Source organism: Accipiter gentilis, chromosome 3, assembly GCF_929443795.1.
Source record: "Accipiter gentilis chromosome 3, bAccGen1.1, whole genome shotgun sequence".
Lineage (NCBI taxonomy): Eukaryota > Metazoa > Chordata > Aves > Accipitriformes > Accipitridae > Astur > Astur gentilis.
The window spans coordinates 18,525,691-18,550,440 of NC_064882.1; the positions used below are offsets into that span (position 1 = coordinate 18,525,691).

The window sequence follows — 24,750 nt, forward strand, 5'->3', positions numbered from 1 at the left end:
TTTTTTTTTTTTTTTTTTTTTTTTTTTTTTTTAGCAGTTGCTCAGTTTTGGGCTGCTTTGTGGCATTAATGAAGCTCTAATTTAATCTTTACTGAATTTTTCCCTCATCCCTTTCTCTTGTGAAAATACACTGTCACAGCTGAGCTGTAAAGCTACGCAGACATAAGGTGAAAGTTTTGCTGATACAATAACCACAGAATCTGTCTCATGTTGAGACTATCACAATTTTCCTTCAGATTTTTTTTATCTGTAAAAGTACAAACATGACTAATTTGTTATGATGAAATGCTGTCATTTCAGCTGGTTAATTTTTGAAGCCCACTCATTGTTTTCTGTCACTTATTCAGAGCCTGTGTCAGCAAGTTGCTCTTCGAAATCCCGTGTCCTTTGCCAGGTGTAGAAATAACCACATTTGCTTATTCTTCCTTCCTTGATGTCTTGCTCATATGATGTCCTCCACCTGGTTACTTGCTGTTTCTGATGTGGGCTGTGCTTTCACCTGACCCCCAGCGGTTTAAAACCAAACCAATACTGTACAAAGTCATCTTTCTCTTTCTTGATTTGAGCTACAGGAGATCTGGGAAGGAAACTGGATGTAGATACTGACTTCTCAATTTGGCCTTTGAAAAGGTTATGAAGACACTCTTGACCTGTTTTTCAGTAAGCCTGGGGACATGGCAAGGGTTACATATAACTGACAGAATAAGGTTGTTATGCTAGTGTTTTATAAGGAGAAAACAGGATGACCTGAATTTGTCCTGTTAGGCAAAGCAGTCCAGGCAAAAATCCAGTAATAGATAATGTACATGTCAATTTTATCCTCCTTGACTGGAAATTGGATCATATTAAAATAATTTGCAATAGCTTGCCAGAGACTACAGATGTGGCTGATAATTTTGGTGATTATGGAATGCTGCTTGGACAATTATATTTGACTTGTTGTCATTTGGTTAATTATACATGCTGATTGAAGAAATACATTGCCAAACTAATATTATAAATGCTAAGGGGGTTAAGAATGGCCTATTGGTAGATCTGAAAACATAATTGTAAATAGGGAACACTTAGTCATTGAGTGGACGTAATTTCTAGTATGGGCTTAATGCTTCTTGACCTTTTACTCTTGCATTAGTGACGTGGAAGACCATATTTTAATAATTTATCAGTAATAGACAAGACCTGGAGCAGTAAGGGAAGTAAATATCTTTCTGTACTGGTGGTGTGAAGCAAAAGGCATATCATTTCAGCCAAGTCTAAAATTGTGGTGTTATGATTGGACCCCCCAGGGTAGTAAGTGTCCCCAGGTTTCTGTCTTTGCATTTAGGTTTGCATCTACTCTGAGAGTTTGTTCTCCATTGACTAACACTTGATTTCACCTATTTCCAGACTACTATTTCCAGCTTGGTAATAGCACATCCCAGTGCCACCAGCTCACCTGTTCTCCCCAAATGCATTCAAAATGAGTAGCTTTTAGACAAAGCCTACAGATGATCACAGATAGGGGCACTTTCTGTCTGTCAGATAACCTTGGCAGTATTGTCCTTGAAGGACTGGGCCAGAACAGATCAAGAGAATGAGTTATAATTATTTTAACAGAGGTAAGATTAAGCATTTGATTATCCACCTGTAAATGTCCAGATCAAGCAAATTAGTTTAGGGTGCCTTGAAAAATTACCAACTTTTTCCTATCCGAGTCAATGCATAGTCCCACATGGAACGTGTTGCCACAGCTGAAAGGGGTGCCATGGGAATGAGAACAAGTTCCCCCACAGTGAGTGTTGCTGAAGCCAGCATGACATCGCCAAAAGAACTGCTTGCCAGACTGCACCCTTACTTCTGCTCAAGGCTTTGGCTCTTTCACCCTGGCAAAGAGCAGCAGATTTCATTGAGTGGCCTTTTCTTTGGGTATTGTAAATTTGGGAAGCCAGCTCGTTAGCCACTTCACAGCTAACTTGTTCTGTTCTTGATTTTTATTTTTATTTTTCCATCTCTCCTATCTTTAATTAAAGAAAGAGTGCCTCTGGAGGCTGCAAATCAGAGGTGCTTTGAACTGCCTACAGCTGTCTTTGGTCAGCATAGAACATCCAAGTCGTTCTGACCGGCTTCTCATCAGCACCTCTTTCCTGCCACTGTTGCCAGCTGATGTCTCATTTTAGGATTTGTATAGATTATGGCTCTGATGATTTGGTCCCTTTTCCCTCTTTGTCTTTATGGTTCAGCTTTGAAAACTGGCATGCAAATACCAGAAGTAGGGAAGCTGCATCTTTTACGTGTCTAGATTTCTCCCTCTTCCTTTATAGCCTTTTTTTGTTGTTCTTTTAAAGTCCAAATTATATGCAGTTAATTAGTTTTGCAACAGAGAATGGCTCACTTAAAAAAAGTAACATTTATGTATGAGGGGAAGGGATAAATTTGCAATTATCAGATGTCTGTCAAAAACCTTGCTTTATGTATATCAAATGGTATAGCTCTGTCTAACAGGGCTTTTCAAAGACTTCAGCCTTATCTCTGGACATAACGTAATGCTTTTCTTTAATAAACTTCTAATTTGTCTAGCAGATAACTGCTGTGCTTGGTTTTATTCTGTTTTCTGAGGTGACTGGTTGATTAGGTATTATGACCATAACAATAAAAGGAGGGGACGGGGTATCAAAACCTGTGAGCAAAACTCTAAGCTTATTGGTGAAACCCTTTCTCAGGGTTGCCATGCCCTGCAAAACATTTTTTAATAGAGATGCACAGAAGTGTGCACTGTAATATTTACCTAGTGTTGTGACATTTATTTTGAAGGGTGGTTTAGAGTTCCTGATCTGTATTGTAGCATAACTGCAAAGAATTTATTTTTTCTTAAGCAAAACAACGTAATTTAGACACTATCTTTAAAGGTTTTGTAGTGCATAAAATATTTTTTTAAAAAAATCTACTTAATTTCAGAAAACTACCTTCAGTGTGTAGCAGTTCACTAGATAACATGTAAAATCAATAAATAATCCTTGGGAAGTCAAGGAATGCAAGAGGAAGGAGAAATTTGAATTGGTATACTGGATCCCATACAAATCACTGATTACAGTGCCCGTGTCATTGGATTGGGGCATTTGGACTAAAGCAGAGGAACTGCAGATGGGAAAAAGAGGAGGGGAAGGGCACCATGACAAGAGCTGGAAGGCAGTCACAGACAAATGTCTCACCAAAAGGGGAAGATAAGATAATATTGTTTCTGAGTGTTAGAAATCTCTAAAACTAAAATGTTGTGGTAACTTCTCAGATCAGGCAAAAGGCAACACCAGAGTCCTGTACTGCGTCCTACTGACTCATTCCCAGCAGCCATTCCTGTCTTGTCATTGATGAAATTAAAGGATAGGCAGTTGTTCAAAGCAAAAGCCCTTCTTTGAAGGTGTAATAGAGGGGGAACAGGAAAAGTGTTTTAAGCAGAAAACATACAAGTACTTTTGATGCTTTTTTCCCCCCTATCGTATTTCCAAAAAATGACTGAACGTGGGAGCTGCTGCTTTCAATGGATTGACCTAGTCAGTTGGCCGTGCATGTGAGCTATAAATATATATTGATCTCATCCTGTTTATATATTGTTCTATATATGATACCTAAACCACTAAGTATTCTGCAAAGCAGTGGGAAGAAAAATGTCTAGAGAAACTCCAGTGGACTACGCATATGCAAGCATACAGGAGTGTGGTTGACCCCCATCTGCTTTTACCACAGTTGTTTTGCTTTTCGCTATTTTTGGTGTGCTAAAGCAACCCTCAGGGATAGTGCAAACTTAGGACCTTGGCTTTAAAGAAAACCTACTGTGGCTAAAGGAGGAAGAAAGAGTTTACAAAGCAAAAAGCTTTGTAACCCCACCTCCCAGCCCCCACCCCGCCATTTTGTTTTAGTGCATTAGTATGACTTTTTTTTTTTTAACTTCAAAAAGTATGTGTATGTTGCTTTCAAAGACCTTGCAGTCTAAATTGACAAGGACTGATCAACACGTGGTGTGGAAGTGGAGAGCAGCATGCAAAGGCAACAGGTAGAAAAATGGTGCAACCTTATCCACGTACGTTCTGACTTTTACTGAGGTCTATAGATGCTTTTGGGATGAATTTTCTACACTTTACTATTTGCTAAATACATTTATGAAGTAGGGGTGTGAGAAAGATGAGACTATAAAAACCTGTGCACAATTTGGGAGACTTATTTTGGCTTCCTCATGTTATTTGTTTTCCTTTGTTTTAAAGTTTTATCTCCTGGTGTCTGTGTTTATGTGAGTCTCTCTGCGCATCTTTATGGTGATGAAGGGAATTGGGAAAATGAGAACAGGTTAAAATCTTAGAAAACAGAAGCTTGACTTTTCTTCCAAATAGGAAAAAAAGTCTTTTTAAAACTAGCTTCCTACTGGTTAAGGCCGGATTCCTGATCTCTATGGTTTTGTATTTGGAACTGCATTTTCAGGAAGGGATTAGTTAACAGGCAAAGCGGTGGCCTCTTGCAATCCAAACCTCAGGCATGATTGTAAGTGACACGTACCTTGTAATTGTGATGTGAACAGGATCAATAGGCTGCATTTAAAAGTGCTTCTGGGTGAGTAGGACTGAATCATAATAATTGAGTAGATAGTCTGTAAAAATAGCATACCCAAGAATGCAATACTTGAGGGAGGTTGTGTTGAAGCATCTAGTTGCTTTGGAAATCTCTCATTTCTTGCACTATAATGTTATAAATTGCCGTGCTTTTTCTTGTGGGGAATCCCCTTGGAGCTGCTGCCTCTGAACAGTGCGCAGCTTTAGTGCTCAGATCACGCTTGGCGATGGAGTAGAGGGAGCTGCAGATGCCCTGGCTGCTTTGGGATGTGCTGCCTCCTTCCTCCGGCACTGGAGGAAGGTCGAGTTGCACTACGTGAAAGAGAAGTGGAAAGACTGTGTCAGGTCATCTGATTTTAACTTCCTTAAAGCACGGCAATGACAATGATGAAGTTTGGTCTTCCTATTCATTTGTGGTTTGTTCAGAAGAAGGGTAACTCAACCTTCTTCCCACGGTCCTTCCACCCACTCAGGCTTTGATAGAGGATGTGGGTTCCTGGGATGACAGGAGTGGGGCTTGGTGATCCTCTTACCTGGTTTGGAACATAGCACAGATTTGCTAAATACAGCCCTGCCATTGCAGCAGAGTGTAAGCACAGCTGCTCGGTAACAGGTATCAAATGAGTTGGGTTTTTTTATTTTCTGTGAAACAAAAGCTTGTTTGGCATGTTTATAAGCATGTTGTAAATGACATCAAAACGTATTTAGGAGTTAAATGTCTCCTGAGGAAAAAACAGAGGGAAGCTTTTTCTTTAAAAAAGAAAATAAATAAATAAAGAATCCAACACAGTTAATCCCAGAATCCCAGTGTGTGGCTTTAGCCCCAGGCGAGGGTTTTTTCTCCTTTCTTCCCCCACCCCCTGCCCTGAGAAAACACTGAATTCATTCACAACAGCAACAAATCCAGTGTCCTGGAGGAGAGAGAAGACTGACAGGGAACGGAGTGCAGATGAGCCACACAAATTCCTAATTTAAGTTTAGCAATAATAAAAAAGAAATCTGTCAATAAGGAGACCATAAGGACAGTTACATTCTGCTATGGATTATTCTTTTCATGTAAGGAGAATCCATGAAACCCGAAGTGACGGTAGTTCATCAAATCATACCAACAGCCTTCAGCGTTGGAAGTATTGGTTTGGGGATTTAAACTCTCATGGGGAAGTTAGAGCCCATCCTTTTCATAGCTTTTTGGTAACTGAAGAAGCTTGGACTGTTTCTGATATTCCCATGGTTGAACAGTAGTGGTTACTTTGAGGCTGACATATAATAATATATTTATTATATATGAATTCTAATGCTTTATAATTACTAGCAAAAAATTCTAGATTTTTTTCTGTAAAACTGTAGCAACTGTTCCGCTAAGAAAAAGCAAGCTTTTATATCACTTTATTTTCGCTTGTATCCTGCCCACCTCAGAGGAGTTACTACATAGAAGCACTCATCTTAAAATATAAATGTTGTCTTAAGCTTGCTCCATTATTCAAGCAATGTTTAGTGTAACCCTGTCATTTTCTTACAGTGATCCAGCTGCCAAAGCTCTCTGGGAGTCCTTCATGAACCTCAAACAAAAGGAAGCTGTGATGGAGGCTAGGAGACACCTTGTGGAGGCTGCGAGCAGAGAAAATTTACCTATTAAGATGAGCATGGGTGAGTAGTGTGACATACCCTTCCCTATATAGTGGTAAAGTGAAAGATAATGTCAGTTCCTCTTCTTCCACTTAATCCTCTCGGGGAAAACTCACCCCATCCTTGGTTCACCCCCATCCTTGTCAACAGATTTCAGGTGAGCATTGTGGCTACCATGGGAACTTTCTGGTATGTAAGTGAGAGGCAAGTGTTTTCTTTTAAATACAACAGTCTTAAAAAGACTGAGAGCAGTGGTGAAGCAATTGACTTCTATGAAGGAGGGGTTTAAAGGCATGCAAATGGTTAGCCGTGCTGCTTGTCTTTATTCTGCAAAGCATGAGAATTTGGGTATTCTTAAAAAGTCAGCAGGACTTGCGTCCTGAAAGCAGGCACTGTAAATAGCAGCTGATCTGATGGAAGCTGTGCAGATCTTGTGTAAGATTACATTATACAGGTAGTGATTACATTACACAGGTAGTGAGGTTTATGTGAAGTAAGGCTGTCTGGCTCAAGAGGGTTTAAGCTGAAAACCATGTCTGGGCACTTTTTAAACCTGAATTCTTAAAAATATTAGAGATACAGATTATAACATAATGACTTTCAATAGCTTTTTTTAGAACCTCATTCTTACTATATATCATACTCAGTGACATGCAGGAATTGATGTTAGGCTCATAAAAACTGGTATTGCTCTATACCGCAATAATTTCTTGCATTTTATGTACTCTAAGACTATTTTATGCTGAACTTTTCATCAAGAGAGAAAGGTCTTCATGGAATAAGAGTAATAGGCTTTTATCTGGGACTCCAGAGTAAACTGCCAAGATATTGTAGAAGAATTAGATGTACAGCCAACTCATGAACTCTTAACAACTATAACATTTCATATATTGTATGGTCTTTACAAATACCTAGAGCGTGCATTTAGTAGATTATTAATCAGAAATACTAGATCTCTGCAACAGTAATGCTGTAAGCTGTTTTAAAGAAATGGAAAAGGAGCAGCTGTGAGAGGCCTGTTACAAATTTGTCTGAAGGAGGTAAGGCACAGTAAATAATAAAATCTTGTTTAAGCTTTCACTGATAATGTGTGTGTGAGTATTCACCATAATAACACTAAGAAGCCCCTGCTGTTTTTCTATTACATATGCCTTAAAAGAAGATCATTAATGCTGAAATTCAGCTTTGTTTTAAAAGTAATTACTTCCTGTCTTTGAGAGGTAATGATCCGTCTACCACCTTTGCTGCTTTGTGTGAATGATCAGATCAGCCACCTTTTCCTCTGTGTCCCCTTCCTGTGGTATCCAGTGAAGGCTGCAATAATCTGGTTCTTAATCATATTAGCTGACAGTCACTGATGGCAGCCCAAACATCTGACGTACCTGGGTCCAATATAGTGCTATGTAGAAACATTTAAGGGTTGATGGAGAAACAAATTTCTGACACTATAGTTCTTGAAACCTGGTTTTTGTTGAAGTGTGGCTGTAATTTACTAATGTTTATGGAACTTTGTTATTTATTTTGTGAATTGTATATTTATCTTGCACTGGAATCATAATCAGTTGTTAACTTTGTAGTTGAACTTCAAAGGATAAAACAAAATTTAAGACAGTCTTGTAAATGATAAACAGGGACAAAACGAGAAATAAGGAAAGGAGGGCACTACAGCCACCAAAATCAAAACTTTTTATTAAGCATAAATACAGAAAACCTGAAACTGATGCCCAGATGTCACATTGTCCAATGACACATAATTATTAATGACTTTTTAGAACAGGTCTGCATCTTTACAGTGTTCATTGCTCATTCATTGTGCTAAAGAGCATCTTAGCTCTTTCTAGGGAAGCCGGAAATTGTGTTTATCAATTGCTGCTTTTGCTGAGAAGGAAAAATGGCCTGTTCTAGTCCCGATTGCTATGTTTAGTCAAAAGGCTCCTTCCACTGCATCTGTGATATGCGGGAACACTGGCTGGAGAGAAGGGAAATGCTTTCACTCTGCTCTGTGCTTAGACTTGAATTTTTATGATTTTAACTCAGGTTCTGCCTGTATCAGAAGATCTTGGTGGATTGCACACTGGTTTTCCCAACACTTAGGGTATTTTTTGAGTTTTTTATGGCCCTAATATTAAATGTCAGAGAGTTTTTCTAGCATGAAAGTTGCCTCTTAGTCTCTTTACTAAGACCAGCTGTGTCAGATGGTAAGAGTATTTTCCTTACTACTACTTTTTTGCTTTTTTTCCCCCTGGAAATAAGGAGTGAATTACATTTGAAAGCAAAGCTTTGAATTCCATTTGGTGTAGCTGAGCCCTCCTGCAGTGGCCACCTGCCTGAAAAACTGCATCACATCTGACACTGGCAGCACAGGAGCCCTGTGCAGCGATGAGAAACTCGATCCCATCCTGTTTCTGTATTTTCAGTGCAAGGAAAATAAATTCTGTTGTTTTCTGGGCTTTGAAAGGCTGCTTATTGCTCTGAGGTGTGTGTGCGCGCGCTTGCCCACATTTCCCCTGCAAGCAGTGTGCCTGATGCCCAGCTTTCCTCTTTCCCTGCCTGGCTGTGTGTGGCAGGAGCTCTGAAAGTTGTAGGAGAACACAGAGCTCAAGCTTTTGCTTTCTGCTGTCTTCTGAATGTGTCCTCCTCCTCCTGAGAGGGAAGGACAGTAGGAGAACTGTAGAAGGTGACACATGTCTGCTCCCCAACACCCCCAAATGTCTGCAGGCTACTGGGAACTCCATCTTCTCCCACAGCAGGAGTGGAGAGATGAGAAGAGTTCTGAGGAAGGAGAAGAAAGAGAAATAAAGGAAATCAACAATTTTGGCCACATTTTTTGAGCTGAATAGCTTGGAGCACTGCATTCAGGTGTGCTTGATTTGCATATTCATTTTATTAGTTGGATCAAGGAAAGTGGTAATGGGGATGTCTGGAAGTCCTGTTGACTGTTTCAGAAGGGATCAGCGTAGAAAGAAGGTGGGTGAAGATGAGCTGGCAAGATTTTCTTGAAAGTTTTGGTGGAGGGACTCTTGGAGCAAGTCTAGTTTCAAATTTTAAGACCATCTCCATGGCATTTGTAAATAGAGCAGGATTCTCTCCTTTTTCTGTAGCCATCTCGTACTCAGGTTTTCAAGTGGGCCATTAAGTGGTGCTATACCATCTTCAAGGAAGAGTTCCCTTTTTTTTCCTCTTCCATTTCTTCCACTTTCCACAGGAAAGCGCATATTTTATCTGTCATTTCACTTTGTGAGTGAAAGAACTATGTTGTTGTTACAAACTTCAGCAAGTGACACAGGCTAATAAGTTGTCAAGAGCTGTTCGCTCCAAGCATTTTAAAATCCTGTTTGTTTTTAAAGCATAATTGCAAGTCTTAGGAAACCGCATCACAGAGGGAGACAAAGTGCCAAGTGATGGTCCATAAAACCAACTAGAACACAAAACTGTGGAGCTGCTTTGCCCTTTCCTTATGGAACAAAACCTGAGCTGTGTAGCTATGTAGCATATTTGATTTTCTGAGGTCAGCCCTGGAGAAGGCAGGCAGAGCACTGTGCAGAATTCCAGCCGGGATAAAGGCTTTATGCATGCTACATCCGGTTTACTTACTGTTTAATCCGTTCCATCCATAAATACATAACATGGGTATATGGGTTTTGAAGATGTAATTTCCTGTGGAGTTTAGTAATGCTGCCAGTATTGACTTTTGGGGAGTATTTGTTCAGTGTTGCTTACTGTGGGCATGCTGACATTGAGCCCTTTCTTTACAGGATGATATAAAGGCACTGAAACCATGTTACCAACATAGCACTTAGATGTAAGTTTTGCCTTAACCCTTTCAGCTAGATACATTTCCCAAAACAGTATATGTTTGCATGTAAACAGGTGGAACTCTTTTTGCTAGATGTCCATTTAAATAAATGAGCATTTAAATATTCCATATCTCTATATACGCACATACACCCCACCCCACCCCCAAACAACGCTTTTCAAGAACTGCATCAGGTCCATTTTGCCTCTGAGGCAGCTGCATTTGTGTTTTGGATACCCAAGTGAATGCTGATAAATATCTGGGGTAAGATAGATATTTGCCAAGTTCTCATCAGATATCCCATTGTGTAGGTGTAAATTATTTTGGCATAATAAAAATCCTGGCAGTTAAAGGAATTATTTAAAGGGATTACTTCGGCTCAGCTCTTAAAGTAAGTGACTGTAAGCAGCAGCCTGACTTACAGTACAGCAGAAAGGTTGCTGTTTTTTCCATTCCTCTACTTCCCGTTCCGTTCTTCGTAGGTCTGATGCATATCTTAATCATCTTCTGAACATGGCAGCCCATGAATCTCTTGTTGAAAGCTTTGCTGTTAGCATAGTATTTGGCAGGAGTAAAAACTTTGCTACAAATGTCCTTTTGTGGCTTTAGAAACACCCTTGCTCTTCTGTTTGAAAAGAGCACAGTAAACCTTGATCAAGACTGAATTCCTTTATTGTGTCTTTTTACTGGCATGGAGACTGATGAAAGTCGAAACACTGGTATAGCAACAGAAATAAAGTGCAGTGTGCTGTTACACGAGCCCTTGTTAGCAGAAGAAAAGCCTTTTGGTTTCTTTCCATTTGAACTGTACAAATACAGTTCTAAAAATCCAGCTCACTACAAAATTAGCAAAGCCTCAGGCTTTGTGGAGTAAAGAGGAGTACTGTAACTTTTTTGGATGTGCTGGTTTGCATGGTTTGAATTGAACTCTAAAATTTGTTTGGGTAGAAATGAGAAGATCCTGAAATTTTAGCCTGGATATATGAAATCACATTTTGAGTTAGAGAAGTACCTTAAAATGGACAGGAGAATATAGATTAATTCCTTATCTAAAAATATAAAGAATATAAAATCTGCCTTTTTTTTTTTTTTTTTAAATGAAAACTTGCATTGGACTGTAACAGTGTTTAACATGCTATTTATTCTTGACAAGATCAATGTAAAAATACTCAAGGTTCAACACCATCAATTCCTGGAACAAACTTTACGGATAATAGCTACCTACCCACTAAGAAAATGAGCTGTAATAAAGTAGATGAGTACATACATATCTTTCCAGATAAATCAAGTCTGATCTCAGATATGTAACATCCACCCTGGCCAACTATTAGGACAATTCTGTAATAGAGACAAGTAATGACACAATGTCAGTCTGGGTTTGAGGTCCTTACAAAGGAGGAGAAAGCAGATCAGCATTGCAGGGCTCAAAGTGGTCTGCGGCATGTTTGAATCCCTTCTGCTGCACGTCTCTGTGTAAGTGATGGGTACCTGGGTAACAGCTGACTTTGGGAGATGCTATAGCACCCCATTATGCAGGGAGGAGATCATATTGTAGGCTGGTTCTTGGGATGTTCATGTACATTTCTCTGTTGCCTGTTTACATGGTCTCCAAACCCACCAGGAGAGCAAGCTGCAGAATCGGTGAGGCCGCAGCCAAAGTCTCCCTCCAGGCATCCTCGTGAAGCAGGAGGCTTCCCATACCAACTTGACTGAGACAGGCCTGGCTTAGGCCAGAGAGTCCCAAATTCCTGATGGTGGGTCTCACAGTGCTGCTCCAAGGGCTCACTGGTGTGCTTGGGGCATTTTTCCAAGGAGAGGGGATGCTGCTTGTCTCAGACCTGAACTCCTTCCATTGCGCAGCCTGGACCTGAGCAGGTGGTTCCTGAGTTATATTAGTCTGCTTTTTGTCTCACCAAAAGTAACAGAAGTCCTGCAGTGTGGGACTATCTAGTCAAGCAGATTTGGCTTTTCCAGCCTGTTGCAATCCTGAGTTCCTGATTTCTCCCTGTAGTGCAACTAAAAACGTAGTCTTGACCTGAAGCAAATGTTCTCAGTCTCAGTGATGGTCAATGTAGCAGATGTTTTGTTGCATCACTCACCCCCGGAAGCAGGAAGGCTTTGTGCTTCTCAGTGCTAAATATTTTTGAAGAGTTTGAAGCATTTCTGAAAGTTTTGCATAAATTCCTATTTGGGGGGCTTCTTATAGGCCTTTGCATTCCCAGGGAAATGCTCTGTGAGTATAGTGGGGTTAGGCTTTCCCTAATAACTCTTGAAGATGATCTTTCTGAATAGTCATTACCACATTGAGAACTGTAGAAAGAAATTTATATTAAGGCTGTTTCACCTTGCAGTGTTACACCAGGATGAAGTTCAGGGGTTTCACCCTGTTGAGTATGGTCAGAGTGTTCACCTAACTAAACAGATCCCATCTTCTGATAGTCATCTGGTTTTGCCAGTCTAGGACAGAGAAGTTGCTCCAAGCTCCAGATGTTCAAAGAGTATGTAGCCTTCTGCTGTTTTTCTTAAGCAACTGAACTTTTCAGGTCATCTCTGTAACTCATTAGATGTAACAGAAAGGATGAAGGATACTGATAATCCTGCCAAGGAAGTTCTCTGTTTTTCAGCAGATGTGACAAAATAGCTGAGATGGAGAGATGTTCAGGAGCAGAAGTTTGTTTTTCATCAGTAAGTGACCCTGTGTTTATGTGTAGTGTTGCTTAGAGGAATCATCTGCTGAGGAATCATCTTTGCGCTTATCATTATGCTGCTTTCAGGATGGATCCTGAATTCAGGAAAGTGGTGTGGCAGTTAATTTTTTCAGTCTTACCTGCTGATACACAGAGTAGTATCCTTGAGAGCACAAAACAATTGCTCAAAAGAGAAAACAAACATACCTTAGAATAACTGGAACTATGTGAGGTGTAATGTCCATGTGCATATTTTGCAGTTTATCCTCCATCCTTCTTTTTCAGTCTAGCACACAGAGGTTCCTAGAGCTGAAAGAAACATGTGATTTATGAGGAGCAAGTACTTATGCTCTTGGTGTGAATCCTGTGGAGGTCGAACAGTGAATGGAGTGCTTACTGGGCTTGGAAATGGCTGTTAGTGTGGAGGCAACAGTGTGGCAGAAGCTTGGTGGTAAAGAAGAGGAAAGGCAGGAAATTTGCCCTTTTTGATGACTGCCTGCAGCTTAGCACTGAATGAGTGGTATCAACAAATAAGGATGAATTGAAGAATAATTTGGGGTTGGAAGGGATCTCTGGAGGTCATCTAGTCCAATCCCCTGCTCAAACCAAGGTCAGCTTAAGAGTTAGACGAGATACGTTACACCTTGTTCAGCTGAATTTTGAATACGTCCAAGGATGGCGGTTCCACAGCCTGTCTGGGTACCCTGCGCCAGTCTTAACCACTCCTGTGGAGAAAATGTTCTCCTTTTATGTACAGTTTGATTTTTCACTTGCTGTAGTGTGTGACCATTGCTTTTTGTCTTCTGACTGTGCACCTCCAAGAAGTCTGATTCAGTCTTCTCTGTAATCACTCATTATGTCCTTGAAGACAGTAAGTAGCTCCCTTCCCTGCTTTTATTTCTTGAGACTAAACAAACCCATCTCCTTCAGCCATTACTTGTGCATCGTTTTCGCTAGCCCCCTAAACCATTGTAGTGACCCTTCTCTGGACCTGCTCCAGTGCGTCTTCTACTGTGGAGCCCAAAACTTCATACTCCAGATGCTGTCTAACGAGTACTAAATAGAGGGTTATAACCACTTCCCTCTGCCTGCCGGCTGCATTTGTGCTGATGCCACCTAGTACATGGTTTGCTTCCATTGCTGCAAGGGCATAACAGCTGATTCATGTTCAACTTGACAGGCACATTTAATCCTGGACTTTAGAGGAATTTAGCTCACAGATCCACTATTAGACTATTGCAAATGAAAGAAACACAGGAAAAGTTGAAATAAAGGCTGGAAAAAAGAAAAAAAGGACTTTGCTGTAAAATGGCATCTTGAATGTGGCAAAAGGCTTGCTAGTGTCTACAGGCATCCATGAAATCTGTTCTTAGTGAGTGCTATTGTTTCTACAGTTGAAAAGGGAACTGGAAACTGCTGTGTCCCAAATGTTGAAATACTGTGCTAGCAAATAATAAATTTTAATCCTTCTTTTTGGACTTTTGCTCAAACACTGGAAATAAATAAAAATGAGAGGAATTCTTATGCACAGTTACTTAAGCTTACTGTTGTTAACTGCATTTGTTTTATTTGGGCAAGAGCTTGAGGACTGAAAAAGAGGTACTATGCCAGGTCCAGACACAGACTGTGAGTCTTTAATACCAGTGAGTTTGAAAGTGAAGGAACTCAACTGGTAGTGCAGTGCAGTATATTTCATGAGGAAGAAGAAAAGTCTAAAGCAATAAAGGCAGCTGTTAGGTAGCTTGTTCTTATCCAGCTCTGTCGATCAAGTAAATCCTTTTTTTGTTGGGTTTTCTTTTGTTGTTTTGTTATGGTTTTTTAAACAATGTACCGGTTTCTTTCCTTCATCTCTCACCTTTTCTTTCTCCCCTCCCTTAAATTGTCTTTCAGCTGGTTATGTTCCTTTATGACTTGGGGAAAACACCACTTCACAGCTAACTGTTAGTTGTGCACTGGTTTGTATATCTTTAACGGCAAAGTATCAATTTGACCCTTAAAGTGCAGGTTTTTTTCTGGGAAACATACACACTAAAATCCATCTTATTGAGGAGAGAAGAGAGGAAAAAAATGATGATACAACATCTGTGTCATTTAAACATCCTGTCTGAAAACAGTACCTTGAAATACTGAATCTTCATCTTAAATGTAGAGATGAAAAGAATGGTGTGGAACATGCAACCCCACTGGGTTCTCCTACTGCAACAATAGCTACAGCTTTTGGGAATGGGTTTGGAAGTAGTTCTGGGAGTTAAGTGCTGCCCTCTGCTTAAAGGAAACATGCCTAATTTAGGGGAGACTGAGATAGATAATGTGAAGTGCACTCATAACAAAATCAAATAAATTTTAACCAGAACAGGTTAGCAGAGATGTTTTAATCCAAAACTAAAATTACTCAGAATAGTATTAAAGAAAAAAAAAAAGAACTTTTGTAGAGCATCCAGTACTTCCTCTATTGCAAGAAGTTTATTTGGAGGCAAAATTTCTCCCTCACTATTTTAGGAAGGTATTCGCTGCAGGTGACTGTAAATGGCTTTTTGCTGTTATTGTTTAGGAAATCAAGTGTTGTTCAGATTTGTTCTGAGTGTGGTGAGTTGGTTTGGGTTTGGGGTATTTTTGTTTGTTTCTTTAATGACTACTGCATTATGTGAATTTACCTTAAAGAAGAGTAATATTGGGACTATTCACTCTGAAGTTTAAAGAAAGACTTCAGTTGGTTCTGAAGTACCAAGTACCATGTTTTACTCTAAGTTCTTGTTGAATTTTTAATGTTTTTTTTTAATTGACGTAATATTTTTGCAGAAATAACAATTCCTAGGTTAAGTTAGTTTACAAAGTTTCAGTAAAAGTATTTTTGTCTCAACTGTCTCTTGTTCAGTGAATAACCTACTGCATGCTGAATAGTCTCTTGTGGTGTGAAGATGTGTAATGGTTCAAGCCATAATAAAATTGTAAAGCATGTCATATTTGTGTCTCGTACCTCATTTACTTTGCACTTCACTACTATAAAACAGTTGGCAGATGGAAGTGAAACACATAATCCTGTGCAGTGATGTGAAACAGAGAAATATGCTAGTAGTATGTTATCTTTGATTAAAATGTAGTTGGCACATGGATGCAGCACTATTTGGCTGATCTTACTGTTATTTTTAAGAAGGTATTGGGGTGACAATAGTCTTCCTATGTGTCTGGACTTTTTGGATAAAGTCTTTTTTAAATTTCAATTTTTTGTCTGGACAGTAAACCCAAACACTTAAATATGAACTTGTGGCCAGGTCTCCTTCCATGTCTGGTTGTGATTAGAGTTGAAGATAATTCTTAAAAATTTAAAAGAAAACAGAAGTGTGTTGCTCTTGCAGGAGTTCTGCAAACATATCATTTCATTATTTATATTCTTTGCTAATGTAATACTGCAAAGCTTATATTAACTTCAGTATGAAGTCTTATTGTCTTAATAAAAGTATTGTGAAAAGCCTATATTAATGTGGTCTTTCTCTAGACAATTTACATGATGTTCACAATAGTTGGGAGTAAATATTAATGTACAGATAAACATTTGTGAAGCTTTGAAACAAAGATTTAATGTAAATGTATGTTATTAATTTTTTATAGTATGTATCTTTAAGAGGCAATGACTTTGGGCTAAAAGCTTAAAAATTTAAATAGCATTTACTTGTATATATACTGGTAACTAGTATTGTTTTGGGAGATGTTGTAAGTAACAGTACTTCTTCATTGGCTCGAATCTGTAGTGAATTACAGTGTTTCTAATGCGTATAAACAAACAAATTTGATATAAAACAAACCAAATTGCCCAGGAAAGGTTGAAATGCTTCTTCCAGTTTTTGATTACCCATTAGTCAGTAGTAGGTATAAAGCTAGATCAGTAATCCTGCTATATAGAAATAAGCTGATTTTTATGTACATTTGTATAATAATAAAGTATTAAAGATACTATTCATTAGTTACTGAATGCTGATGCAACTTCCCGAAAAGAAGTAATTGTATTGCCATCTTCTGTTCTCTGCTGAAATTTGTTTGGTGTTTTTTTCAGGTAAACACCAGAGATTTCTTATATTCACTAAGCTTACTTTATTTTTTGCTGATGTTGAGTTCTATTATATCTTCTCAGTCTTGAAAAGAAATATTTTGCAGTTTTGAATTCAAAGTGATTTAAAAAAAAAAAAAAAGCCACTGTACTTGTAGACTGTCCATTTGTGATGATCAAGACATGGTTAAAACTACAGGAGCAGGTCCCTTAAGCCTCTGTGAACCTGGGTGAAAAATAAGCCACTTATTCTTTAAGTCTAAGAAAAGGAAATTTACTGCAATTGCTGTTATTTATATCTGCAGCCTGGTTGGAAATAAGATACAACTTGCTGTACGTGAGCGCTGTGATATCTTCGTTTCATAGGATGCATCAGCCGTAATGACTGTGTTTTACATCAGCAGGAGAGTTCACGAATATGGGTTGGGAGATGCCGATTCTGGTGTTTGCTCAGCACGCAGCAGAAAACGTGGCACTTGCACTTTGCTGGAACACTGGGGTAGTTGTGGGTATCCATGCTTTGTGTGTCTTAAGATGACAGAAAGGGCTTCAGAATTTCTTTACATTAGGAAAGGAGCTGTGTAGTCAAAAAAAGGGGGGAGCAAACTTGAACAAAGTAGCTGAAAGTGATATAGAAGTAAAGGAGCAAAGTGTCACTGAGAACAGCCAGTGCCGAAGGATTTAAACCAAAGATACAGTACGTGCTGGTGTGCTTGCAAAGTCTCTAAGCGTGAGACTTAAGGTAGAACATGGCAATACAATAAAACTGGGTGGCTTGCTAAGTGCTTTTTTTTCCAAGCATAATTGTGGAAGCCTCATCATTCAGTCTTGCAAAGGATGACTTGTTACACAAGAGACATGGTGAATTACATATGTACGTACTCTTACATCATCATGTTTTCCATCCCTATTTATTTACTTACCACCCAAAATGATTGTTAGGGTATTCTTAGCTGCAGAAGTCTTCCAGAAATCATCAGAGAAATAATCAGTCCTGTGAATAATGTACCAAAGAAGAACAACGACCTCCCTCTCTCTGGGACAGCGTGCCAAGAACATGATGAAGTACTCAGTGTCTGAAAACATATGTCTTAGGGCTAAATGAGGACATGCGCAAGCCACCTTGAAATCCTTTGGGCATGTTATTTTAAGACAAACAAGTTGATTCATTTCTGCAAGAAGTTTAAAGCATCCAGGAGATGATTCAACCAAATTTGCAAATTTCAAGTCCCTTTACAGTCACAGTGAATTACTGTTTCCAGGAATTACTAGTTTTTTAGGGCTGGAGACCCTCTGGTTGGGACTTCTACTCAGTATTTATTAACCTGGTGGAAGAGGTGAAAAGTAAGGTAATAAAATATGGCCATGATACATATTTAGCCAAGGTTAGGAAGGGGATTTGAGAAACTCTGGTATGCCAGTATTAAATTGGAAGTTTGATATAGATGGCGACCCCTAGGACCCCCCTTAATTCTGGAAGATGAGATTTCACCTATTTATTCAAACAGTTCTGAAACTTGCTTTAATATTTGGGAGGGCAACTGGAGAATATTGTAGACACTGGCTAGAGATGGTTGTTCCTTTTTTATTCATACTGATTTAATGGGGGAACTGAATGGTGGAGTGCACAAAGAAGGAAATAATGGGTTGAAGTGGCCATGCATTTAAAAACAAAGCTCTGAAGGATGAAAAGGGAAAAATTATCAATCCATATTGAGACACCTAAGCTACCAGTTATGTTTGTCAAAGCCTTCTGAATGCACTGGGAAACCTGAAACTGTAAATAATCTAGGAATTGTAAATCATAACTGGGGTCATATTTAGGCATCTGCATTTATGTGCTTAGAACTGAAAACCTTGATGATTATATTAGAGTGCTTTAGTCATGTTTGTCCCACCTAATTCATTAGGTTTTATTTGTTTTAAGGCACGTAAAGAATTTCAAAAGAATAGTAACAGAACTGATATTTAAGCATGGTTTCTATTTTGTAATAAAAGACTGAGGCCAATTAGGAGAGAAGGCTAAAATAGCATATGGCACTTGTATGAATATAAATGATCTATATGGCAACACTGTTAAAACAAGGATCGAATGATAACACACATACCTAGTGATGAATAATAAGCTGCTTTTGAGATAACTAACTCAATGCTACAGCTGATGAGACTGAAGCCAAGTCAGCTTAGATGTTCAGACTCGCATGGCAAGTGTTAGCTGAGCAGTAAATAGAGTCCGGCTTTATTTGTTCTGGGTATAGACCTCCATTCCAGAATTTTCTAAGCCTCAGCATAGTTGTCACCATTGTCAATGGCTCCTACGTCCTTGAAAGCCGCTGCTGTACGCACCTGCAGACAGGTGACAGGCTCTGCCTCCCTGGAGGTCCGTCACTCTGGAGTGACTTGAGGTGCGCTGGAAAGCCCACGACGGGCAGGGAAGAGTGGCTGACCTCCGGTGCCTGTCTCCTGCAGCTATTGCTAAGGCAGTAGGAGGAACGGGCATCAGTAAGGGCCAGCGAGGAAGGAAGGCTGGTCACCGCTCTTCCTCGGCGGCACGGTGCTGCTGGGGGCAGGCAGCAGGAGGCTGCCGCTGCCACGTGGTTTGGGGTGTGCTTCGGGGGCTGCTCAGACCCCCGAGGAGGACTTATCCTGGGATTGCTGTAGTGGGGACTTGCCGTTCGTGCTCATACCTGTGACCACGGGGTTATCTGGATATCAGCGCGCCTGCAAGCAGAAAAGGGAGAGAGGCTTACAAGTGACCATCGACTCCGGAGCAGATGGGTTTGTGCTTGTGGGAGATGAGCATACGCTCTTAGAAATAAGCCTGTGACATCTGCTTTCAGTCTGCTGTAATGTTTAGTGCTCTTCAGGTCCAGAGCCTTGTTCTGGAGAAGCCAGCCAAACAGCATCTCATACTGGCCTACTTTTAATCTCTCCAGAGAACCGGAGTAGTTGGTGTCCTTCTCCTCTTTATTAACAATTTAAGGACTGGATGAATTTTGAAGTTAACTAAAGAAAAGTTGAGATCGAATTATTTTTGTGCACTTGCTGTTAAAGAGTGTTACTGAAACTTCCTAAGAAGTACAAAAGCATTTTGAGTTAATAACAACATCTGGAAATTACACTAACAAGGAGACGTAAGGAGCGTCATCTGTCCCACTAAATTGCTCTCACTTAGTTTGCAAAATATCTGACTCCCTTAGCAGTACGGTTGCCCAATTGGCTTCGTGGAGTGTGAGAGCTTTCTACATTCCTCACAAGTATCCGGCATTGGACATGATCAGAGGCAAGCTACTGGGAGAGAGAGGTCTATATTCCTAAGGCTGTGGACAAGGAAAACAATTTATTTGGAATTTTTCAGCCCTCTACTGCCTTGAAAAATCTCGACTGTGAACATAAGTATGCCAAGGTCATTTCTTATTTGTTGTTCTGTCAAGTGAAAAATGGACCTCAGCAAAAGCGCTCTAGCCAGTGAAGCTCAAACTCTGTTCTTGCATAAAATTGAACAAAGTTTAAAGCTATGTGTATTTGCGGTTCCTGTAGTCTTGGAAAGGCATCGACTTACTTATTCAATTGGTCACAAAATGTACTTTCCTCTTTACTTGTTTTCTTGTCCCTATGGACATAATTAGCTAAGTGTTAGATGAAGAAATGAGGACTGTAAGTTTGGAACAGCACATTGATAATTCTGACCTTTACTCTTTAGACACCTCGTTCATCCATAAATCTTTATGTAAAAAAAAAAAAAAGAAAAAAAAAGAAAATAATGCACTTTGGGATTCTGAATTTTAAAAATTTACTTCTACTAGTAAGTCTGTCTTGAAAAATAATTATTTTCCTGAAGTGATGTCTGCATTGCACTACATAGACTGCAGCATTAATTTAAAATGGAAAAAAGTCATACTGTGGAATCATGTCTTGATCTCTACAAATGTGGTTTGTCCAGTTAACTTTCTGTTTAACTCCTGAGGTGAAAGTCTGTCAAAACTGTCAAAACCAGGTTTTTGACAGACCTTTAATATCAGTTGCTGGTAATTTCTGCCCCAGTATGTCTAACTTGAGTGATCTGCTTTACTAGTAGTAGAATTATTTCTTCCCTTCAGTCTAACTGTACACATCATCATTTGTGCATGTAGTATTAACTGGGCATTTTCTATATGGTGTAGTGTTGCAGATGTTGGTATTCAGTGCTGCTACTTTCATATTTAACAAAAATAATTTATTTCAATTAATTACCTTTTTTTTTTTTTTTTTTTTAAATACAAGGTACGGCTTCTGTAATTTAAAAGTTGGCAAAGTGATCTGTAGTTCTTTTGGAATCTGCCCTGAATTCTTGAAAGTTGGAAATGGAATTCAACATCTCTATGTCCCAATATGTTTGCAAATTAATTATTGTAAGAGTGAAGGATTGAATGGGGCCAATTGTATTGAATTAAGTCTTGTGAGCATTTATGCAACTGCTCATCAGACACACATCAAACCCCACCTTAGAACAAAGTAAATTGTTTGCCTCCACTCTTGTCTCCACTACTGGAAGATTGATTGATACAGTGACATGTTTCTTAATGTCTTGTGTGAATGTATTCATACTTTATTTATGCCCATTAGTTTTAGTACCAATATTGACCCTTAATGTAAACATTTTTCATGCATTGATATTGATCTCTATTTTTTCCAGGTGGGGTAAGGAGCCCATATAAGCCAGACATTTCTATTTTGCTTTCCTAACTTAAGTTCTCTGTCCCCCTAATCATTATAGTAGCCTCTCTGTGCATGCAGCACAATTTTGAGTTAAACTTCCAGGAATGGGGATGATTGCAGCTGCATGAAGTGCTTCAGGAGGAGAAGCTTTGTACTGAGGCATTTCTATGGCCCTGTTTTTACTGTAACTATATCACCTGGTATGGATTGTACCTGCTTTTTTACAATAAGGAGGCCTAGACATTATTTCCTCCTTCTGTCATTTCCAGGTTTTAACTCCCAATGTACAGCAGATGCTCTTATCCTAGCCTCAAAATGCATAATTTTGCACTTTGTACTGTTAAATTTCATTCTGCTTACATTAGTCCAGTGCTCAAAGTGATCCAGCTGTGCCTTCTGCTCTTTCACCATATTAATGATGTTTCACAACCTTGTGACAGTACTCATTTTGGCACTGTTTAGTACCAAAATTTGTACTATAAATATGTACGTGCATACACAAGCACACTCTTATTTTACCTTTTCTTTCTATATGCTGGTACTTCTCTATTGCAAGTTACCTGCCATCTACTTTTGGAAGTTTCTTAGATATCTTATGATTCTTCTGATCCTAGTCTTTTCCCTCTTAAATATGATTATGGCATAGTTAATGGTATGCTAAATCCATGTGCATTACAATTAATTTATTAATTGGTTACATATCAGTTTGACATGATATTCTTTGATAAATGTACTTTGCATTTTATCCCACTTTTCTCTGTGATGTAAGGTTTTTTTTTCCCTGGATATTTGTCCTGAAGCTTTTAATATCCCTGATAAGGTAGCTAATCTTCACCATTTCTTAGACATAAATATTAATTTTCTTTTTGCCTAGCCTAGCCTGTGTTATCTCTTCCTTCTAATCTTCAGTTTATCAGATCACTGAAATACAGAGCTGCTTCATCACACTGACTTTTCAGTGTTTCCTGGATGGAACTGGTTCTTCAGTAGTGAGACTGGTACCTAGTCCATCATGTTTATGTTATTTCTGTAATGTTCAGTTTCATTCCCTACACTATTTTTTGTTCTGTTGCCCAAGATTCTTGCATTAGTGCACAAATACTTTAATTGTTCCTAACTAACCATTCACAGCTTCTTAGCTGAGTTAATGCCTGCACTACCTGCATCATCATCAGTCTATCAGCATTACTTTTTTTCCTTCCTTGCTCCCCATCCACCTGTATTCTGTTAACTTTTGAGTTTCACTGAGAGACTTCCCAGTCACTACCTACTCATTTTATCCTCTCTGCTGACTTGGGCATAGGCATGAAACTTTGAAACATTTTTTTTAAATGTTGCTTTCAGTAGATGTTGTTTTTATCAAGTCCTGTATCATGGTTTAATGTTGTTGACACAGTATGGGATAAATGTACCTGTTTCACACATGCTACGCTTGACAGCTATTAATGGCAAAGGTTACTTCCTAGACAATATGGAATTCCTGGTGTTTGTGCAAGAAAGGTTATCAGTACTTTTAAATCTCTTAAGGGTGGTTGAGGTCTTACTACTTCTTCCCACATCCAGGAATTAAAAAATGATCAAGTGCTTTGTCAACGTAACATGGTCCTCGCAAGCCAGACTTTGGTGCCCACACGGACATCTGGCTATGCATAGGTGTAGGGTTTGGAGTAGGAAGAGGAGAAGAGAGCAGGACAAGACGCTTACGCTACAGTCCTTTCTGCCAGTAGTTGCCATCTTCTGCCTGTGAATCTCTGGATTTGCTTTAGAAGAACGAAATGACAGCTGAAACATGATGATGTGGTTGGCATCTGTCTCATCTTGATTTCATGGAACCTGTCTGCCACATTGCAACATAAAAGGACTTGAAATGGCAGAGGGACCTTAAAAAAATAAAGGGCTGATAGGGTTGGGATTAGATTAAATTTAGTCTGTTGTGCTGAAATCTCCCTCTGTGAGCAAGCAGCAGGGAAGGTGATGAGGATTTAGGCCTCAGGAAGAGTCATTTAATTCCTGATTACCACCAATCACTTTCCCAAATTCCTTTTCTCATCTACTGGAACAGTTGAATTTATCAGCCAGCTGTCCAGGGAGGTTTCTGTGTAGAAATTGGCTGGAACTCTTGAACCCTGGATCCGAGTGATTCCATGGATATTGTAAATATCACAGATGAGATGCTGGACTCTTTAATGCCAATGTAAGTTTGGTTAATGACTTGCTAAGGTCAGGATTTCACTTATGTTTACATATATGTTGGACTTTCTTTTGGTGGTACTCTGAGGGTGGGAAAGAATTTGATTGTTTGTCTGAAATGGTGCTGAATGGATCTCAGACTGATCCAGTGCTGCATCTGGATTCACTTTCACAAGGGACAATATGGAACAAAACTCCTGAAAAATTATTTTTTTTTAAATTGAAATCAGAAGTCTTGAAAGCCCTCACGTTTTACTGTTTTATATGAGAGAAGGGCTGGCAACTTCATGTTTTCTCAGTTGAAGCAAGTTATCAGATTTTGAATACGTTACAATATATCGGGACTGCTATAGGTAATAATGCAGTCATTATCAAAGGTATGCTGCAAGGCATCATGGACTGACATTTTCAAATCACTGTGTAAATCTGCCTGACACAGCTTTAAAAGAAATATAACAAGACTGAAAGCTCCAGTGTTTAGTCTAAAAACACACATGGCTGTGGTTGCTGTTTTAGCCTACGTGGGCTAACCGTAGAAGCCTTTTGTCAACTCTCTGGCCTACTGAGTGGTGTCAGCTTGATTTGTGTGTTAATTTGCTGACTTTTTGGTTTGATGCTTTCTGTTAAAATTCACATAAAGAGCCTGTGTTTTTTTGCTTTATTTAGCAGCTTTCCCTAATCTAAATGCTCTTCCAAAGGCTGCCCTTGGTATCACTGAAACTAAGAGAAAGCGCTTTCAACATTTTTTCACTGTTGGAATCATTTATTTGCCATTTATATGATACTGAAAGGACGGAGGCAGATGGAGATCCTTGTAAAGTGATGATATAACCAAACACAGAGAAGAAACACAGTGGCAGTCTTACAAGATCTTTCCCTTATGGAAAAGTACTGAATAAAATGATCAGTGGTGTAAGCTGTGAACCACCTAGCATCAGCTCAGCCTAGTGCCTTCCTGGCACCAAAGCTTGTCCTGGTTAAGTTAAAGGATCCTCCTCACTCCATCTTACGTGTCCTGGCTCTTTAGGTCTGGTTTGCTTGAGGAAGATGACTCGTTACTGGCAGAGGCTGCCAGGAACCATGAAACAGCTCTGGAATGGATCTCAGTCCAGACTTGCAACTAGGATGGTG

The 24,750-nt window shown here is 39.3% G+C and overlaps 1 protein-coding gene across 1 annotated transcript in view; it reads left to right on the top strand.

Annotated features, from left to right (window-relative positions):
• SCFD2 (sec1 family domain containing 2) overlaps nucleotides 1-24,750 on the top strand; it is a 205,805-nt gene that overhangs the window by 28,093 nt on the left and 152,962 nt on the right. Inside the window, exon 3 of the mRNA XM_049831642.1 lies at nucleotides 6,097-6,224. Within this exon, the coding sequence (XP_049687599.1) occupies nucleotides 6,097-6,224 (128 nt within the window). The remainder of the gene's footprint in view (nucleotides 1-6,096; nucleotides 6,225-24,750) is intronic.